Source organism: Epinephelus moara, chromosome 1 (genome assembly GCF_006386435.1).
Source record: "Epinephelus moara isolate mb chromosome 1, YSFRI_EMoa_1.0, whole genome shotgun sequence".
NCBI lineage: Eukaryota > Metazoa > Chordata > Actinopteri > Perciformes > Serranidae > Epinephelus > Epinephelus moara.
In genome coordinates this window covers 9,595,189-9,615,746 of record NC_065506.1, presented here as the reverse complement: position 1 = coordinate 9,615,746, position 20,558 = coordinate 9,595,189, and the positions used below count along the sequence as shown (strand labels likewise).

Sequence of the window (20,558 nt, the reverse complement as noted above, 5' to 3'; positions counted from 1 at the left end):
GTTTCCTCCCTGGAGGTTTTAGATTTCTGGTTCTCTTCACAAACATGCTGCTTGTTCACCATCAAAATTCTCAACGTCTCTGCCACCATGTTTATGGGTTTATTTCCTCCTAATAATCCGTAATAATGCTAAGTGTTGTCTCACAAGAAGCTCGCCAAACAATCACCAGAAATGCTTCTTTTTTTAAACTCTCTTCCATGATTTTTATCTAAACTGCCAACCAGTTTCAGACATGCCAGGTCAAAGTGTGAAGTTGGCGTCAAACCAGACCCAGAGGCCTACTTTTAAAGAATAAGGTAGATCACAAGGTGTCTATGCCACCAATATGAGCACAAAACTAATATGTATACATAAAAACATTACACTGTACAGTGCTGCACTGTTCATTCAGTCCACATCACTGGTGCTAGTAGTTGCAGTGGTGTGTAGCTGTCTGCAGGTGGCACTCTTCTCAGTCTGCTCAGTGGCCTGTTTGTTTTCCAGAGATTAGAGTTTTGGTAAATGTTCTCTAGGTTTGTTTGTAACATGTCACCTAACCTGAAATCCTGCATCATTGTTCTCTTTACATCAAGGGCCACAATGGAAATAAGCCTTTGTTGTATCATACTTGGTTTTCTGTGATGTAATGTCATCTTCCTCATAACTGTAAATAAGATAAACTAAAACTAGAGCAACACAATAAAAGACATTTTATCTTAAGATAAGCATTATACACTCAGAACTGCAATGAGTCAGTTTGGCTTTGTGTTCCCTCTTCAAAGACCCTACTTAATTGTCTTCTACCACCTTTTTATTGCCAAGGTGTAAGGTGGGAAACCTTCCAGTAAATCCCTTCCCTTTATGCATTTAAACATATAAATACAAATGGCTCCTATACACACATTAAGCTTTTAAAAATTCTGTCTTGGCTTAATGTGTGTTCCCATCCCTGTCACTTCACTTACATGATAATGGCACATACTGTTCTAAGGCCCATCCCCTCTGCCCTATGCCCTTAGCAGGGCTGCTCTAATTACATGTCCATTCTTCACACACCAGCAGTGTGTCATGGGACTGTCTGTTTTAATGTAATGCACAGAAATGGACAAGGGAAATGGCAAATCAGCCAATAACAACAGCATGGTGATAAAAACTTCCATGTTGACTTTCAGTACAATATGGTATGATTTGATTTTCTATGCCAAAATAGTTCAAGATTTTTATCATGATAAAGCTTTCTGTGTAACTGATACTCTTTTTTTATACATCCTTAATTAAGATATGATTAAATATGATAAATAACATCTCAGATAATAATGGCTTCCTTGACTGCAGTGTTGCCCTGGAAACAGTATTACTCACAAAAAAAATAATAATACTAAAAAAATCTGACTAAATTACATAAAAACGTTTGTCAGACACGGACTAAATGTTGTGAAATGCATCCTAACACTTGCACACTGTGCTCCTCCTGATGCTCCTATAGTATAGCGGGGTCACATGACGTCTCCTGTGAGCAGCAGCAGCAGTTGTTTACGGGCACTGATGTATTTGCGGATGAACATCGTGTTGGCTGGCTGTCAAAAGAGCTAGCTCGGCAGGAGGGAAAGCAGCACAGGTAAGAGTGATAAATGCCCTGTGAGTGTTGCTGCTGAGTAGGAATAGTTCCTGTTAAAACGGGACAATGTCTGCGTCTTCGCCGAAGACAGAGCTACCTGAATTTAGATAAAGCACTGGGACAAAAGGGAAGTCCCGTCTGTTTGGAGTCGCGGCAAGCTAACCGCAGACAGCCGAGATGCTACCGGAGGTACAAAGGGTCACATTCAAAATGAAAGCCAACATGTTGAATTTATCACCTTACTTTGTGTATTTTGTGACAGCATTCGTACCTTTGAATTTTTTAAGGGAGGAGAGCGCAGACATTTTTCGTCTTGGTTGCCGTAGTAGGATTCAATGCCATGATAACGCAGTGAGGGAGTAACGTTAACGTTAACTTAATGAAAGAATACGCTAATGTTAGCAATAATGTAGGCTAGCGAGTAACGCTAATGTTCATTCATTGTTAAAATTGTTGCAGGAAATTGGCCTGTTGTTATTAAGAGCGCATTTTGCCCTTTATTAGACTTATATTTAGCTATTTAAGAACAGCAAATACATATATATTTTCTCATTGTTTTGTCATTGCACGCCAGCTAACGTTAACCGAGTGACAGGGCTCTCTCTGTGATTTGCCCCCTCCTTATGCCTCGTGTCTCGTAAAGCCCGTGTGTAATGTGACATACGTGGATTTGACTCGTTATATTCAGTAAAAAGCAGTAGGAGATAGACACAAAACTTACGCTAAGTTGCGACAATTTAATTGTGGCTTTATTTTGAAAGTCATAAGCGGAAGTTGGGTGTAGTGATATCATGTCGCTTGACACACCGGCAATTAAAACAAGAAAACACCGGCCCGGTGCTTTGTTGCGGTAAGATGATTTTTAATGATCGTGTTTTAATTTTTCGTAGCGCGCTTGGGTTTCCCAGTGTGACGTCACAACAGTGAATAGACTGCTCCCTACTGCACCATCATCAAAACTGAAATGAGATCATCCAAAACTGGTTGAGGTCATCAGAGCTACGGTCGCAGCAGGGAAGTCATCAGTACCCTTTATTCGTTGTAATGATTTATCCACCTGTTCAGCATAATATTGTGGTATAAACGTGAGTCTGTGCCATTTGTAGAGGGGCGTGACATAAGATGCTTATTAGAATATGATTGGCCGTTTTCACCCACTTATCCACTTAATTAGGCTACTTCACAAATACTGTGAATGTCAACTCTTACAATTTATCTTAGCTGAAATATGTGTCACTGGCCGTTTTGATTCTTATCAGTTTCATTTTGTTTTTGAAAAAAAGAATACCAAGGGTTAGATATGGATTTTAGCTTAATTTCAATTATCTCAGTCAAACAAACAAACAAACAAACAAACAGACAAAGTACAAAAACATACAAACTGTGGCCACAAGGGACCATAGGTGGAAAACTTCCTGTTGTGGCTATGTCACAGATTGTGAAAGAAGAAGGTAAATAATTCTCATTATCAGGAGCTTCCCGTCATGTTTATTTGACTGTAGCTCCCCCAGCACTGGGTCTGTCTCCTGTTACTCAATAAGTTGAAAACAAAGCTCATGTGGCGAGCAGTCACACATGATAGTGAGCCTGCTGTCTTAGACAGAAGCATAGTATAAATACTCACACACACACACACACACACACACACACACACACTGTTGAGAATGATAAAGCTGCAGAAATGATCAGTGTAAATTGGGCTGCAGCTAATGATTATTTCCATCTCTGATTAATGTGCTGATTATTTTCTCCATTAACTGATTAATTGTTTGGTCTATAAATTGAAGGAAAATGGTAAAAAATGTCTGTCACAATTCCCAGCAACTCATAAATATGTAATCCAAAAGCTTGTTTCTTTTTACCGAGTCCAGAACCCAGTGATACTCAGTTTCCAATGATAAAGGAAATAGAGCAAAGCAGAATCCTTACATTACAGAATCTGATACCGCAGAATGTTTGACATTTTTGCTTGATAAAAAACTTCAACAATTAACCTATTATTTAAATAGCTGCAGATAAATTGACTGTTGGTTACTGAGCGTTTGCTTCAGCACTAAATGTAAGATGAATTATTAGCTTTGAAATGATCTCAGCCAGCTAGCGCAGCAGCAAGCAAGCTGCTCGTACTGCTGGTTGGATTTCTCAGTTTATGTGAGAAGGAGATGTTGCTCAAAGGAGTCCAAAGACACAAGGCTCCTCCACAGTGTTGACCTTTTATTGCACTGGAAAATGATTTACTCTGTATTATACCCAGCTCGCTGTTTGTCTCTTAGGGTTATTATAGGTACTTCCAAGCCTTTATTAGAAAATAGAGAAAACCTGATGGAGAGAGGAGGATGACATGTGGCAAAGAGTTTAGGCTAAACCCAGGACAATAAAATCATATACAAAGCATTGCAGATTTTTGTAGCCTCAAGGTAGCAACAGTGACTGATCCTGTAAGCATATTAGGGAATCTATCATGGTGACATGTCACATGGTTGCACCAGAGTTATAAAATCATAAAAGTGTTGAATGTCAATCCTTTCATCAATGTATTTCTAGCTGTAGTTAAGGTATCACAAGGTTTATCATACACCACACCTTTTTACGTCTTCTTCGGGATTGTTGACTACGTAGCATAATGCTTGACACATTTAACAGCTGACACACACACACATATTAACACTCACACCACTTAACACATTTAGCTCCTAGCATGAATCGAGCTGTGCTCTGACTTGCAGGAGGATACTTCTTTGTGTCGATCTGTGTGTGGGAAAGTGTCTGTTGTTGAGTAATGACATTCCGGTTCACAGCAGTGTGGTTGTTTGACTCATTGATTGGTCTGTTATTGTCAGCAGGTGGTGTGGTGGTGAGTTTGTGCGTGTTGAACAGATGTCTAATGCTTGAAGTGAAGCATGCACCCCTCATGTGCAGAGACCCAACAAACAAGCACCAGCTCTTTGCGAAAACTGACCCCTCCGTCCGATTTATAGTTATGTTACTGTCCTGTAAATTGTGCATTCCACACCTACATTGTCACGGCACGACCCCTGCTATTCTGACCTGCTCCTCTCTCATCTATATGCCACTTGTTCTCTCTCAGGCCGGCTTGGAGATAGGTTAGATCGTGTTCTGAAATGATGCCATTTCACTATTTTGTTCCATATAACATACAGTAATTTATTATGTGTCTACACAGTAAACATAAAATGGCTCAGCATTCTATCGTGGTGTCTTGTTTTTGTGTGCATGGTATGAGGCAGGAGGACCTCATGACTTCGCTCTTGCTATTGAAGTGACAGGATAAATGTTTTGCATGTGCCTTTTTAACTACCTGGGACTGCTGGTGTGTGACCAACAGGGATTTCCTGTCATATTTAAAGGGACAGTTCACCCCAAAAGCAATAATACACATTTTTTTCTCTTACCTGTAGTGCTCTTTATCAGTCTAGATTGCTTTGGTGTGAGTTGCAGAGTATTGGAGATATCGGCCGTAGAGATGTCAGCCTTCTCTTGAATATAATGGAACTAGATGGCACTTCGCTTGTGGTGCTCAAAGCGCCAAAAAGATACATTTGCCAAACTCAACAGCAATGTGTCTTTATAGAAATCATGACCCAGTTACTCAAGATAATCCACAGACCTTATTGTGAGCAGTTTCACATAGGCACTATTTTCTTTCCTTCAATCTACACCCACCAACTGTGTCACCATGCTTATGCTTGTGACAGCGTGAGATATAAACATTATGGTGTTCTCCTTGGCTGAGCTTTTCCATCAGCTAGCTTAGGTGATCTAGCAGTATTTAACTTAGATCCACCTTTCTTACTGCGCAGTTATACAACTGGCGAGTGGAGTCTGGTAGAAAGAAGAGAGCTCCTACATGAAACTGCTCACAACTAGGGCTGCCACTAACGATTATTTTCATTGTCGACTAATCTGTCGATTATTTCTTCGATTAGTCGACTAATCATTTCATCGAAAAATGTGTTAAAATGTTGAAAAATGTCAGTCTGTCTCGCCCAAACCCCAAAATTACGTCATCTAATGTCTTGTTTCATACTCACGCCGAAGGGTTTTAGTTCACTGTCACGGGAGAGTGTAAAGCTGCCAATATCTGAACTTAAAAAGCTGCAGTAAGAGTATTTTGGGGTACTTTTATAGTACTTTTCTATGAAAAATGACTCAAACCGATTAGTTGACTACTAAAATAGTCACCGATTATTTTAATAGTCGATTAGTCATCGATTAGTCGACTAATCGTGGCAGCCCTACTCACAACAAGGTCTGTGGATTATCTTGAGTAACCATGTCATGAGACATTGTTTGAGAGAAGGCAAACATCTTTATGGCCAATACCTCCAAAACCTGGCAACTCACACCAAAACAATCTGATTGATAAAGAGCAATACAGGTAAGAGGAGAGATATATACTTTAGATTCCGGGGTGAACTGTATGTTTAGGGATGGGCGAACATTTTTGTAAGAATGTCTTTTTCTTTTCTTTATTGTATCTCATTCCTGTTGGGTGTTTCTAAGAATGCAGATTCTGTCATATGACATGACTAAAGAGCTGAGCTTGGCTGTGTAGTTGATGATTAATGATGAGCACTGGCCCTGCTGAATCACCTTCGGCATCATGGGACATTAATGATGCATGATGTTATGTTTCTCCACCTTCCTACCTCTGCTGATAATGTTTCCACTTTCACCACCCTTTTTCTTATCTGTTCATCAAACCTCTCCTCTGTTTCCCTGCCTACTCTGCACTCATGTCATGACCTTTCTTTTACCAGTGTTTGACACATTAGAGATGAAAATACCAGCTGTAAGACACTCCTGACTCACCATTTAGCATTGACCTCCTCTTTACGTCACCATCAATAACTTGTTAGGTCTGAATCTTTTGTACAGGTTGTTCCAGAGGTTGCCAGAAAGGGACAAGGTTCTGTAGTGTCCACAGCCAGTCCTCAGCTCCTGCTGGTTCAGCCCTGAGACAGCGGCACCATGGCCGACCATGAAGAATCGAAGAAGATGAACGGCAGTGCGGGCCACTCTCCCCATCTTTCAGAGCCACCCAAAGAAAGCATGCAGCTTAAGAAGGAGATCTCACTGCTCAATGGAGTCAGCCTGATCGTAGGAAACATGATCGGCTCTGGCATCTTCGTCTCCCCCAAGGGTGTGCTCATCTACAGTGCCTCTTACGGGCTGTCGCTAGTCATCTGGGTCATTGGGGGACTGTTCTCTGTGGTGGGGGCCCTCTGCTACGCTGAGCTGGGCACCACCATCACCAAATCAGGGGCGTCTTATGCATACATCCTGGAGTCATTCGGTGGTTTCATAGCATTCATTCGTCTGTGGACATCTTTATTGATTATTGAGCCCACCAGCCAAGCGGTCATAGCCATTACATTTGCAAACTACCTGGTGCAGCCGCTCTTTCCAACATGTGAACCACCATATGCAGCAGCCAGGCTCATCGCTGCAGCGTGTATATGTAAGTAGATCTACTTTGCCTGTCTAACTGTTCCTGCCGGAGTAGAAGCAACAGAACCTCTGTGAAATGTTCCTGTCTCCCCAGGCTTACTGACATTCATCAACTCTGCATATGTAAAGTGGGGCACCCGAGTGCAAGATATTTTCACCTATGCCAAGGTGGCTGCCCTCATCGTCATTATCATTACTGGCATTGTCAAGCTGTGCCAGGGTGAGTAGTGTTGCTACCATACTTACCTTTTCACATTGTTCCTCTAGGCCATGATTTTCAAAAGTGCCAGGACAGCCCTACTTTCTAGAAAGTTTGAAATCTTAGCAGTCATGGACAGAGGAATAAGGACTGATCATTTTGTACATAAATGCAAAAACATTTCACAGATTGTTCCTTTGATTGTTCTTTCTCTGTGTCTCTCTCTCTTTAGGTTACACAACCAACTTTGAAGCATCCTTTCAGGGATCGTCTACAGACCCTGGTGACATCGCGCTGGCACTCTACTCTGCCCTTTTCTCCTATTCTGGCTGGGACACCCTCAACTTTGTTACTGAGGAGATCAAAAACCCTGAAAGGTAACTTTTGCTTTTGTTTCCTTTTCAGTAGAGAGGCTGAACAGAGGCAAGTCAGAATACTTGAATCAGCCTGGTAATGATCCAATGTCCTGTCGTTCCAGGAACCTGCCCCTGGCCATCGGCATCTCTATGCCCATCGTCACCATCATCTACATCCTCACCAATGTGGCCTACTATGCTGTTCTGGATGTCAGTGCTATACTGGCCAGTGATGCAGTGGCAGTGGTGAGTAAACTAATTGACTGATGCATGTGCACGAGTTCAAACTGCATTTACTGAACCAGTTTCTGCATCTGCTTCAGACATTTGCAGATCACACTCTTGGTGTGATGAGCTGGACCATCCCTATTGCTGTGGCTCTGTCCTGCTATGGAGGCCTCAATGCCTCCATTATAGCTGCATCCAGGTAGAACACACACACACACGACACACACCAATTGCAACTGCAAAAATCTGCACTGGTTATTTAAAAATTGTTGGGTTTTTTTACGTGTTATCCAACTTAATTCCCATCTGTTGTGTCCAGGTTGTTCTTTGTGGGCTCTCGTGAGGGTCACCTTCCAGACGCTCTGTCTATGATCCACATTCAGAGATTCACTCCGATCCCTGCTCTGATCTTCAATGTATGAAAATAGATCATTACTTGTACATTATTGTGGAGAAGTGCAGAGTACTTAAACTTAATGGTAGTTAACTATAAAGTCTAGTCTCCTTCACTGTATGTGTTGATTTGAAGTTGGAACTTCATATATGTTTTTTCTTAACTTCTATGCCAAACCCATTCTCCATTAACAAGATTCTGGTGGTAATGGAAACTAGAAGTATCTGTCAGTTCTTTGCCTGTTAATAAATGTAAAACTTATCCAACTTAGGCAGATAAAGTAAAGGTGATAATAATGTAATCTATATCTATATCTCAATGTATATTCATTCACATCTGTTTTTGTTTTTACTCACTGTCTTCATTCTCTCTTTCCTCTTCTGTCCAGTGTATCATGTCTCTGATCTACCTGACAGTGGAAGACGTCTTCCAACTCATCAACTACTACAGCTTTAGCTACTGGTTCTTTATGGGTCTGTCCATCGCCGGCCAGATCTACCTCCGCTGGAAAGAGCCCGACAGACCCAGACCGCTCAAGGTGAGACCATTTAAACACACTTGTGTAAATCTCGCGCACCCGTCCATTCATTCCTCTTTTTTTCTGCCATTTATCCAGGTCTGGGTCATAGTTACAGTAGTCTGAGTAAATTCTGTGCTGAATAAATGTTCTCAAGAATAGTCACATATTTTAGCTTCCCTGTGTCACATAGAAATAAATATATTTCCACCAGCAAACTCAAACAAATATTGCACACGTATCCTTCCAGATCCCTTTAAATATACTGCTGAATTGATGAATGAATTTAATTATGATAGAACATGTAAAAAATTCAGTTATTTCCATGTTCATACTGGGTAAGATGATGATTGTGGATAAGCTCTGTAAACAGACAGAAAAAACTCAGATTTAATAAACTAAAAATAAAAAGAAAGGTAAATATTTGAACATCAAAGTGCCAGTTATTTTAAATGAAAATATTGCAGTCATTAGTTTATAACAACTGCAAGATTTTCTTCTTTAGGTTTTTTTTGTTAGTTTGTTTAACTGAATAGGGACAAAAATGATATTAAGAATTATTGCATGTCATAAAAGCAAATTACACACAACAATACAAAGTTTTTTGTTGTGTTTCCAGCTCACAGTCTGCCTCTTGATTTCTCTCTTTACAGTTGTCTTTATTGTACCCGGTGGTGTTCTGCCTATGTGCTGTTTTCTTGGTGGCAGTACCTCTCTACAGCGACACCATCAACTCCCTGATTGGCATCGCCATTGCACTGTCAGGCGTTCCTGTCTACTTCCTGGGTGTCCATTTACCAGAGTCCAAACGGCCGCCTATCATCACCAAGTTGCTGCGTGAGTTTACCACTAAACTAACACCCTTTGACAAAAGGCACACCTGTTATTTCTGCATCACTTGTTACACTCTCTCAACAGCTGGATTCAGCAGGCTAACACATTGTCGTCGTCTCTTACCGCAGGTTCTCTCACTCACCTCACCCAGTACACCTGCTACTGCGTACTGACAGAGATGGACAAGAGTGAATAGCATCCAATACACTTAAAAACTTGATCCAGCAGTCTCTGCATCCTCGCAGCTGACAGTCACCAGGGGAGCCAGACGAGGGATTCTTCGATGAAAAAAGAGATTTTATTGTACTATTCACCGTGATGAAGCTCCCAGGCTCCACTGACTTGTTTACAACACCGATGATGCTGCCACAGACGCCATGTTCACTTGCAGATTTATCCTGAAACTCAAGGACATTCAAAACCTCCAGCCATAAGGATAGACAGTACTGTTATATGGCATATTGTGGACATGGCTACAGTTTAATTTCTTCAGCACAGTATTTAATTATCTTTCTATATATAGATATATTAATATAAAGGATTTGCCTTGTTAGTTCCACAGGTATGTGTCTATACTGGTGCAGTGCCCGTTAAAAACGTGCGGACTGCTTGGCCTCTAGTATTGCTGCTTGCAGCCTTCTCGAGCGCCACTCATCCAAACTACTTCACATTCAACACTGAGATTCCTTCCTGAGCAATAACCTGCCATGACATAGTTGCATCCCCTAGCAGTGCTAGAATATACGCATCATTTGGGTGCAAAAGCTCACACGAACATTTATGGCCTCAGTGAAGTCACAGCCCGGCTGTTCATTTCAAAAGTTACATGTGTTAATTGTAACAACTCTGTTCTCCTCGATCTCGTCTTCGTCTGTTTATGAATGTACTGGAGTGAGCGTCGGAGAGCGAGCTGTATCCAGCATGCCTTTCAGAGGTGTAACAGTTAATAGGGGTCCACATTTCAGTACACTACACAGTGAGTACTTCTGGCAGTAGTAATGCACTACTCATAGATGCGTAGATCTGAAGAGCTTGCACTCAGCACTGCACTTCCTGGGGTCCTCAGCAATGCACCCACCATGTGTGAAGTCGACTGGATAAACGGTTGTCGGACAGCACAAGCTAGGACAGAGACATTTTTCTCTGAGAGAGACTCAGAGACTCCCTTCACTTTCACTAAAGGGGAACTTCACCCATTTTCAAAATTCATACGTTATTCCTACGGTCAAAGACAGTCCAAAAAAATTAGTAAACATGAACAACTCTCTATTCATTCATTCGTCACGGGGGTGCTGGAGCCTATCCCAGCTGACACGGCGAGGGGCGAGGTACACCCTGGTCAGGTCACCAGACTATCCCAGGGCTGACACATAGAGACAGACAACCATTCACACGCACATTCACACCTACGGACAATTTAGAGTCACCAATTTACCTGCATGTCTTTGGACTGTGGGAGGAAGCCGGTGTACCCAGAGAAAACCCACGCTAACACATGGAAGAACATGCAAACTCCGCACAGAAGGGCTCTCTACCAATTCCAAAAACTAGAGTGCTAAAACTCAAATGTGTGATGTCATAGGGTATAAAGTCTGGAGCTGCTCCATAGACAGTGAACTGGGAAAGATGTCCTAGATGTCACTGAGAGCATGCAGGGGTCTGTTGGGAGTATATGGGTACATTTTCTGTTTCAGCACTGAGATTACTACATGAGAATAAAGTTGTTGTTTATAGAACAGCTCCAGACTTTATGCTTGATGACATCACAAGGTTGAGACTTGCTTCTCTGATGTCTGGCTTTCAGAGAGAGTAAATCATGTTAGCAAATATTGCTTGAACTTTCCTTGGCCATGGAAATATGTTGGAATTCATCATTTAGGTGGTGTTCCCCTTTAAATGCCTTCATAACAGTATGTGCCGAGAGATTTTACAGGTGTTGCAAATGACCACAGGGACCTTTATAATAGTACATTTTATTATATTGATTTAAACTATTTTAACTGAAAGATACTATGTGCAGTATGTGTGAATGTGCTAAATGTCACCTGAGAATTAAAAGACAAATCATGACTTATCTGTTTTACACTTCTGGAATGAAAAAGGGAAGATTTTGTTTGTCTGCTGCTATGTGAAGATTTTGAGACATCGTCCTAATGTTATTGCCTTTATGTACTTTTGGTGTCGTTGTCTGGTCGGTTGGTTTATTTTTGGCATTTTAAGTATTGTATGTTTTAAATAAAGTATTAGGGTTTACTGTTAACTGTCTGCTGAATCCACTCTGTCCAGCAGTATAGGAAGCTGTCCTGTTCTTTGTTTGACTTAAATTGTGTGGCAAAAAAAAATCGATTTATATTAAATATAATTTCTAAATAACATGTCATTTGTATGGTGTTATAAGGTCAATATGCACAGGATTGAAGGCCATATTCACTTAACTGGTAAAATTACATTTAACTTTAAATGGCACCTCTTGGTTTCAATGTAGCGTTTCATCTGGTGCCATTACAGTGCAACTTAAGTGTTTTCAAACCTGGAACCTTTTAACCATGTTTTGTGACTAAGTTAATATTGGAGACAGCAATTTTTTAATTGGTCCAGTACTGAGCAAGAGTGCTGCAGCCAGCAGCAATGTAACCACGTCATGCATTTTTGCAACGTCCATTTATATCTACTAAAATATTATTTTTATCCCTGACAGGCTCAGATTGTTATTGTAAGTATCTGAGAACATTGTGGAAATGATTCCTACAGACAGACCTTTTTGTGAAAGGGTAACATCATTTTTATTTAACCACAAACAGCCCAGAAATCACTATTGCTAAACCCACCAGACTCCATTTAAATCAGCAGTAATTTTAGCATGTACAGAATCAGCATATTTTTCATGTGTAACAGAGTGAATTAGGAGTTTATTTCAAACAAACCAGAGTTGGTGATTGTTGGGAGAGTGGAAAGACAAACCAAGATGGTTTTAGTGGGTTTTATTTTGTTTCTGTAGACTTTGAATGAAGTTTGTGTCATGATTATAAAATTACTAATTATGTAAATGGGGTCTGGTGGGTTTGGCGGTGAAAATTTTGGGGCTGTTTTTGGCTGGAAAAAAAGGATCTTAGTCTTAACAAATTAACTCCTTATCTCTGTAGGGTCCTTTCCATAATGTTGTCAGACACAACAATCTTTGCCTGTTAAAACATTTTAGGGGACGTTCACTGACAGTGCACAATTGCCCATTAACACCACACTGCAGTGCAGATAAGCAAGCATCCAGAACTTAAAATATATGTTCAATCAAGCATCCATATCCCAGCTCTTCTCTTAATGTGCTTCATGTTTGGCCTACAATGCTCTATCTGCTTTGAACACTTCACCTGTCAGAGCGAAGCTTTTCAGATTTTCCTCCTACGCCTAAAACACTTAATGCATCACTGAAAATTTCAGACCAGCTGGGACTGATCTTTGCGTTCACCATGCTGGACAAATTGACACAGATGTTTCAAGTTTATTTTGAAAGCTTTCTTTTTATACACATCTACATATTTACAAAAAAATTTAAATTCAACAAGCATCCAAGAGAAACAATCTGAACTTCAAAGGGGAATTTCTGAACTGAACTCGCACACCCACAACAAAACGTATGCATCACGCTTTCACATTATGCAAAAAATCTAACACACACAGTTGTACCTACACACACTACCATGCACAGAATGCATCCTAAATTGCAACCACGCGCAGCCCGAGACGTCTCACTAACAGAAGTGTTAACAGCACAAAGCATACAAGGCATATCACACTAATGTGCAACATTTTTAAACACACATCCACATTGAACAAACACCCACACACAAATTCACTCCACCACAGTTTAAAAAAAAAAAAAAAAAGACACTCTGGATCCTTCTGGAAATAACGCCTACTCCTTCACCTTCTGTGTAGCAGAGACTGATGGATCTCATCATAAGAACATGTATACTGAGAGATGGTATGTTTGCAGTTTTCTCAACCATTAGTGGCTGACGTGCTCTGTGACCCTTTTTTTTGCATTGGCACATAAAATGGAATTTGTTTTAACATGCAGGGTGTAGTTAGTGGTGTTCAGAACATGATCTTCTCAGTCAATTTAACTTTGTCAAATCTGATGAGTGCTACACATTAATTGCTACACTTAAACATGGGATCTATTTTTCAGGTTTCTCTCATGTGCCATTATTGTTTCCTTCTGCTCTCATCTACACAGAGGTCAATGGAGTACGGTGTTATTAGTGGAGAGGGCAATGGGAAGATCCACTGACAGGTGTGGGGTTAAGGGATAGATCAATCGGAATTATATTTGTCTCCATCGTCATCATCCTCCTCATTGTCATCTTCACCATGGCAGCCCAGCTCATGCAGCACTTCCCTCTGGTAGCGGTTCCAGCTCCTCCGGCTGTACGAGTGCTCCTCCTCCCAGTAACCTGCAAACACGAGACAAAGGTCGGCCAGTGAATGACAGGAAGCACTGCGATAAGCAGCCCACACACAGGAAAGTGTTGGGGGCTACAATGGCACACGCGTCACAAATGTGCCGCTGCTTCAATGATTCATGGAAATTTTAAGTCTTGTAGTCGGCAAAGATATGTATAGGCTCTTCTGACGCACTGTTTTCCATCAGTTACCTCCTCTAATTTGTCCTGCCACTGTATCATGATGAACCAAAAATATCTGTCACTCATGACATAAAACATTCACTTAGTGTTTTGCACCGTTGCTTCATCAAGGCGTCTGTCACTCCCAGTCACTCAGGCCTAAGCTTCGGTGCTTCATGTATAAAGATCCAATATAGTGTCCAGATGACCCCAGGTCACTGCGGTTACAAAAAGTGAACTTTATGAGTCAAGATTTGTCACTGTTGAAACTGATAAGTTTCAACTAAAAGTGAAAAGCAGAACACCGTCACTGTATTACGCACTGTATTACAGCTACATCGTCACTGCTCATCTCTTAACTCGGCAGCAGCAACACCCAAGTTACTGTTTGTGACCGTTATATTATGCATTAACAGCAAAATATTGCCAAATGATTTGTTATGATGAGCAGGAAAAAACTGTCTTGCTGAAGTAAGGGTTCAGGATCTTAACAAAAATGTAATACTAATCCAATAACTAGCTTCAGACAAAAAGTGATTTAGTAGCAGAGAGCAGTGGTGCGAAGTAACTTGGCATATTTACTGAAGTACTTTAGGACAGTTTAAAGGTACTTGTACTTTAAGTATTCTCATTTTCTGTTACTTTATACCTCCACTCTTACATACACAATATTTCAGAAAGAAAGATAATACTTTTTACTTCTTTTAATTCACAGCTATGGTTACTTTTCACATCAATTTTACACATAAAATATATGATCAGTTAAAAAAATTTTTTTTCTGTATTTGAAAAATGCCCAGCTTAAATAAAAATATTATCTCTTCTGTCACTAACAGAGGGTTGACAAGCGACAGTTCTTTCCTGACCTTGTGCTCAGGTAGACACTTCATTTACTCAGCAGATGGATCAGACTATGGCTGTGCAATTAATCGTCTGGTGATTGCGGTTACGATTTTGAGGTCCAACGATCTCAAAATGAATGAAATCGCGGGTAAACGATTTTGATCATGGATGCCTGGAGATGTTATTTTGTCTTCTATGGAAGCCACGCATGCACTATACCGCCCCCTCCCCTCCTCTCCTCTCCTCAATCCACGAGCCAGTCAAGTAGGTGAACTATGAATAATGCGAGGGGCAGGTGATCGTGGAAGATTTCGAAAACAGCATGCGGAAAATGGCAGAGGGAGAGCGAGAGAGGTTGGTCTGTGTGTGTGTGTGCGTGTGCACGTGTCTGCGTTTGTGTGTGCACATCAGGGCAGAACTCCGCCGTGCGCGATGCAGAGAGCAGGAGATTTGTAAACGTGCGACCATGTAGAGACAGAAATGACATGCTGTAGTGTAAACAATGTAAGTCATCACATCCAAAATAATCGTGATTATGATTTTTTCCATAATCAAGCAGCCCTAGATCAGACTCAGATTAACTTAGTCCCATCAATCATCACAGCCAAATATCATTCATTCATCATTCATTCATAACTGGCTCGGAAGTCACCAGTCGAAATGTGTGTGTCCTGCTTTATGAGACGACAAGGAGCCTGTTATTTGTCTTTAACTAACTCCAAGTGTATATTTATCAAAAATTTTGTACATAAAAAAATATCAAAGATAACACTACCTAAAAACTGGGTGGCCAAATAGCTACTACTTTTAAAACAATGACTAACTGTCATTCCAAGTGAAGAGAAAACAGGGGGCAACATTTATTATTCAGTGGCAGGTAAAGTAAAATTAAATCACACATTCACAAAACACTAATATTAATGTTGAGTTAAAAAGGGGCCCATGTACAAACTTACACAGACCACAATAACTAACATTAATAAGTACATGAATACGCACCACCATAGCGCTCCTCTCTGTCACTGTCGGCATCACTCTCCTCATCAGGGTAGTCATTCCTCCAGTTGCCTTCCTCGTTCTCATCATCCTCATCTTCATACACCTCCTCTTCATGGACCACAAGGTCGGGCACCTGGGGTAAACAACAACAACCTATTTATGCAAAAGTCTCATTTTTGTTGATCATTACTGGTTTTATTGTCCTCTGAGAAATTCTTTGTACAGCTAGTGAGCTCCTTTAAGTTCTTTGTTGGGATCTTTTTGGCCAAAATATTAAGATTTGAAGAAATGGTATTAAATGCTACTTTTTATGCATCTATAGGCAAAATTAGAGGCACAAACTATTTTTACAAGTAGTCTCATCAGAGCCACATCAGAGCAGCAGCATGTGGAGAAACAAGATTATATGGTGCTGACTGGCCTAAAGCATGTTTGGTCCAGGGCTGTTGCTTTGAGTTAATTAAGCAACTGTAAGCAAGAGTGTGGGTAAAGTTTACAGGTTGGCAAAGACATGTAATTTAGTCAAGACCAGCGACATGTCAGCTGACACTTGCTGATTTATCCAAATGACTACTGCACAAGTAGTTAACATATAAAGGTTGTGAGGCTATACCCATGTCTACCTTCTACTTCTCCCATGTCTTCATTCACTCACTCCGATTCCAGCACTCATTCATCTGTCCGTCCATCCATCTACACACACCAGTTCTCCCTCATCAGCATAGGCCCTGACAGACAGGATGTCCTGGATCCACCCTGGTGTGACTGTTTCCTGGTAGTAAAGATCGTAGACGTAGTCGTCGTCCTGCTCCCGGTGCTCTTCCCCCAGTCTCTCTCCGGTTATGCTCAGGCGCTCCCGCAGCATCTTGGTGCTGTTACACAGGATCACCTCTGGGTCTGAGGACAGCGTCTATACAAAAAGAGACAGAGAGAAAACATCACTGCTGAGGCTATTGATATTACCAATGTTCACAAATGCAACTCTAATGAAATACGAAGCTAAGCAACTTATGCAGCACCTTATGTCACAACTTTACATCTATTCTTTGTATTCAAACAGTATTTCAAAAGTGAATCAATACGCCTTCAAATATTTACTGTTGCTTCTGTTCAAAGCCTTTGATAACACGAAAAACATTTTGTTGTTCAATCCATACACATGGATTTTATGACTATGATAAGACATGGTTAGGGAGGTTAAGCATGGAGTTATAATGCCAGATAGTGACGAGAAACACTCATGCAGGCGTGCTGTGTTTACATGGCAACTCGTGCGAGACTCGAGAACTAGCACCACCACTAGCCATCAGCTAGTCTTGCGCAAGTTGCCATGTAAACACAGCACGCCTGCATGAGTGTTTCTCGTCACTAACGTAACTGACCACGGTGAGAAATCATGCTAAAAAAGTGGTGTAAATTATGTTTTTTCAAGTCAATTTTGCATGCCGCAGCTTACACTGGCAGAGTCTTATTACATTTTCAAAATGTGGGTTACGTGCACTTCAAGAGTAGCTGTTATTCCAGCTAGCTGTTATCCTCCAATACCCCGAACGAGTTTTGTGGATTAAAAAACTACACTGGACTTCTTGTCTGGATGAGGGAGAGAAAGTACTGTCTGTATTTTCATTCTAAAGTGGCCATTTCCTATAAGGCTGTGCAATAATCGTCTGGTGATTGCGATTACGATTTTGAGGTCAAACTATTTCAAAATTAATGAAATCGAGGGTAAACTATTTTTGGTCACGGACGTCTGGAGATGTTATTTTGTCTTCTATGGAAGCAGTGCATGCGCAATACTGCCCCCTCCCCTCTATTCACTCCACGAGCCAGTCAAGTAGGTGGACTACAAATAATGCGAGGGGCAGGTGATCATGGAAGATTTCGAACACGGCGTGCCGAAAATGGCAGAGGGAGAGCGAGAGAGGTTGGTTTGTTTGTGTGCGTGTGCGTGCACACGCATGCGTCTGTGTGTGTGCACGCATCGGGGCCAAACTCCGCCGTGCGCAGTACAGAGAGCAGAGGAGAATTGTAAACGCACGACCTTGTGGAGACAGAAATGACATGCCATAGAGACAGAAATGACAGTGATGCATATTAGAGCTGCGTTACTTCCACAGCTACAGAAAATAAATTTGCCATTGTGTTACACTGCATGGAAGGTTAGCCACGGCAGATTACTGTAACAATTTCATGACAGACAACAAAATTCCAGGCCTAGAAATTGTGATTATGTAGTTCCATGATTTTTCTAGGTTTTCCATGACTGTGGGAACCCTGTATAGATGAACCCTTTTTACTAAATAAAAACTGAACTGTGAATTTCATCCTGGTGTGGATGGAAACTGCATTGATAGACTTGAATTAATACAGCTACTCTTATTAGTATTGCTCACGTGTTCCTTTTAATTGCTGTGCAAGAAAAATAGGAAATTTAGAATAAGATAAACATAAATGTTGAAGGCGGGTGCTAATGGCACAGGAGGAAGGGCTGGTTAGTGTTAGCCTATAAATATCTGCACCCATCTGCCAAATTTTAAGACATTTAGCTGAACAAGCAAAACTATTAGATACGGGTAGCTTTTGTTTTTTAATTTGTCCACAGCAGTTTGATATTAGCCCAGCAGGTTCCATGTGGCTTGGTAAAACATACTGACCATGGATAAAGATGGGACTGGGAGCTGACTGTGGTATGGTGTCATATTTCTGCAAATTTATGTTCAGCTTGTTTAGCAGGTTTTAGAACAATGATATCTCCTACACTGGTGGAGGGGTTGGAAATAAACCTTTTCTGTCCACCTGCCACTGTAGCTGGTGGATTCCAAAATCTACCAGCCCCTCAATAGATAATTATTGTTTTTTTGGCCAGTGAGTGATGCAAATCTAGGAGCCGCTTGCACGTTTTATCAGACAAAGTGGCATACAGGCATTATTGTCAGCTCAAGGAAAATGTAACCACACTTCGAACCAATTCATTCTCTCTGCCCTGTTCATTTGTTTTACTCTACTGACTGTTATTTTTAAAAGGTATGAATCTATATTTCGGAAAACACTTCTTTCCCTTCAAAATTGTGGACAGCTACAAAGTAAACTTTTCAATTTTAGTGGGCAGCATGATAGTCGATTCCATTCTAAACAAAACCCTGATATTACTAATCTCTAAATGGCTGCAATAACACTGAACCCACCTTGCCAGGGGATTTGTCCTGGTCCTCTGCATCCTCATGTAGGAGATCGACCACCTGGATCGCACCAAGACCCAGACATTTGTCCTGCTCTTTCCCAGTCTCCTCTACGTCCTCAGAGTTTTCTGTCTGGGGGGTTTGCTGCTCAGCTGGACTTGACAGCCCTGTACGGTGGCTGGAGAGTATTCTGTAGCGTTCCTCCCTCCGGGTGCTCCACTTTGTGCTCCGTAGATCCCCAATTATCCGTTGTGAACTGGCAGCAGAGGGGCGCAGGGCATGGGCCATGCGAGGCCGAGCCAAAGCCTGTCGCACCTGAGTCTGAACAGGAGCATCCTGGTGATGAGATGACAGGGGTGAGAATTAAGCAGATACCAACAGAATTCTTCAAAACATCTCCTCAAACATAATTCTCTCTTAAACTCAATCCTCATTGTATCACTGACAACACTTGCTTTCTCTTCAAGTGTCACAGTGCGCATTAGGTTATCATATAAAGCATTATGTAGCATTTCAATAAAAAGCAGGGAAAACACAATGAAATTCATGTATGACACTGCATCACATTACATCGAAAAAGTGTCAACCTCGTCATAGGTATGTACAAGGATATTTAGCAGCTAAGCTAATTAGCTTATGTGATGGAAGAGGCGTCCCTGTTTGACATTGTGTATTCAAACACATTGTGATGGTAAAGCTACAGCGGCTTTGATTTTGGATGAAGTCATCATTTCGAGGCCTGCAAAGACGTCACAGCTACGCTCAACGTCAACAAGATGAGCTAACTATCGCAGAGGCTAGTGCAATTTGGAGCTGATGTGCGGCTAATGTTAGCTAGCAACGCTGCCTAAACTGAGTATGATGCTAACAACAACTAGCACAGCAGGCTCGTAGTTTTCCAACAACGACAATCGTTTTAAGCAGTTAAATGCAGCTTGCTATCAGTCAGTCACATTATTATATTGGTAGGTTTGTACTGACACTCTAGCTAAGGTCTATTTGCCGTTTCCACCGCCAGCTGCGTGACGTTAGCCCGCAGCGCTTGGTCAGCTAACACCGTGCTGTAGCAGCGGGCCTCTCACCTGTGTCGCTACGGTCGCCACGAGTTTGAACACAGAGTTTTCCACCTCGGCTTCATTTGGCTCCGGGACCGTTTCACCTGAGCTCTGGGCTGTCTCCGGTCGGATACGTTTACACGCCAGCAACAACGCATCCGCGGGGTCGGTCCCCCTTTTTCTCTTGACTCGCAGAATCGTCGTGTTCGGATCCATGTTGTCTCTCTGTCTGAGTTTGTCTGGTTTGTCTGGCAGTCAGA

General features: G+C 41.4%; 2 protein-coding genes across 3 annotated transcripts; one reads left to right on the top strand and one right to left on the bottom strand.

Moving 5' to 3' along the window:
• The first annotated feature begins 1,486 nt into the window (after positions 1 to 1,486).
• On the top strand, positions 1,487 to 11,950 carry slc7a6 (solute carrier family 7 member 6). 2 transcript variants are annotated; one of them, XM_050048498.1, is made up of 10 exons: positions 1,487 to 1,597; positions 6,497 to 7,079; positions 7,164 to 7,289; positions 7,501 to 7,645; positions 7,747 to 7,870; positions 7,948 to 8,051; positions 8,172 to 8,268; positions 8,635 to 8,784; positions 9,417 to 9,600; positions 9,726 to 11,949. In XM_050048498.1, the coding sequence occupies exons 2-10, from the start codon at positions 6,590 to 6,592 to the stop codon at positions 9,791 to 9,793; spliced, it is 1,488 nt and encodes a 495-aa protein (XP_049904455.1). In that variant the 5' UTR covers positions 1,487 to 1,597; positions 6,497 to 6,589; the 3' UTR covers positions 9,794 to 11,949. The 2 variants fall into 2 exon arrangements, with proteins under 2 accessions (XP_049904455.1, XP_049904463.1); XM_050048506.1 differs by lacking the exon at positions 1,487 to 1,597 and adding an exon at positions 2,390 to 2,447 and having other exon boundaries at positions 9,726 to 11,950.
• A 1,130-nt stretch (positions 11,951 to 13,080) lies between these two features.
• On the bottom strand, positions 13,081 to 20,558 carry slc7a6os (solute carrier family 7 member 6 opposite strand). Its single transcript, XM_050048530.1, has 5 exons — positions 20,326 to 20,558; positions 19,250 to 19,579; positions 16,768 to 16,974; positions 16,065 to 16,197; positions 13,081 to 14,051 (listed from the first exon to the last, which is right to left on the bottom strand). Exons 1-5 carry the CDS (start codon positions 20,512 to 20,514, stop codon positions 13,912 to 13,914), a joined length of 999 nt encoding a protein of 332 aa, XP_049904487.1. The 5' UTR covers positions 20,515 to 20,558; the 3' UTR covers positions 13,081 to 13,911.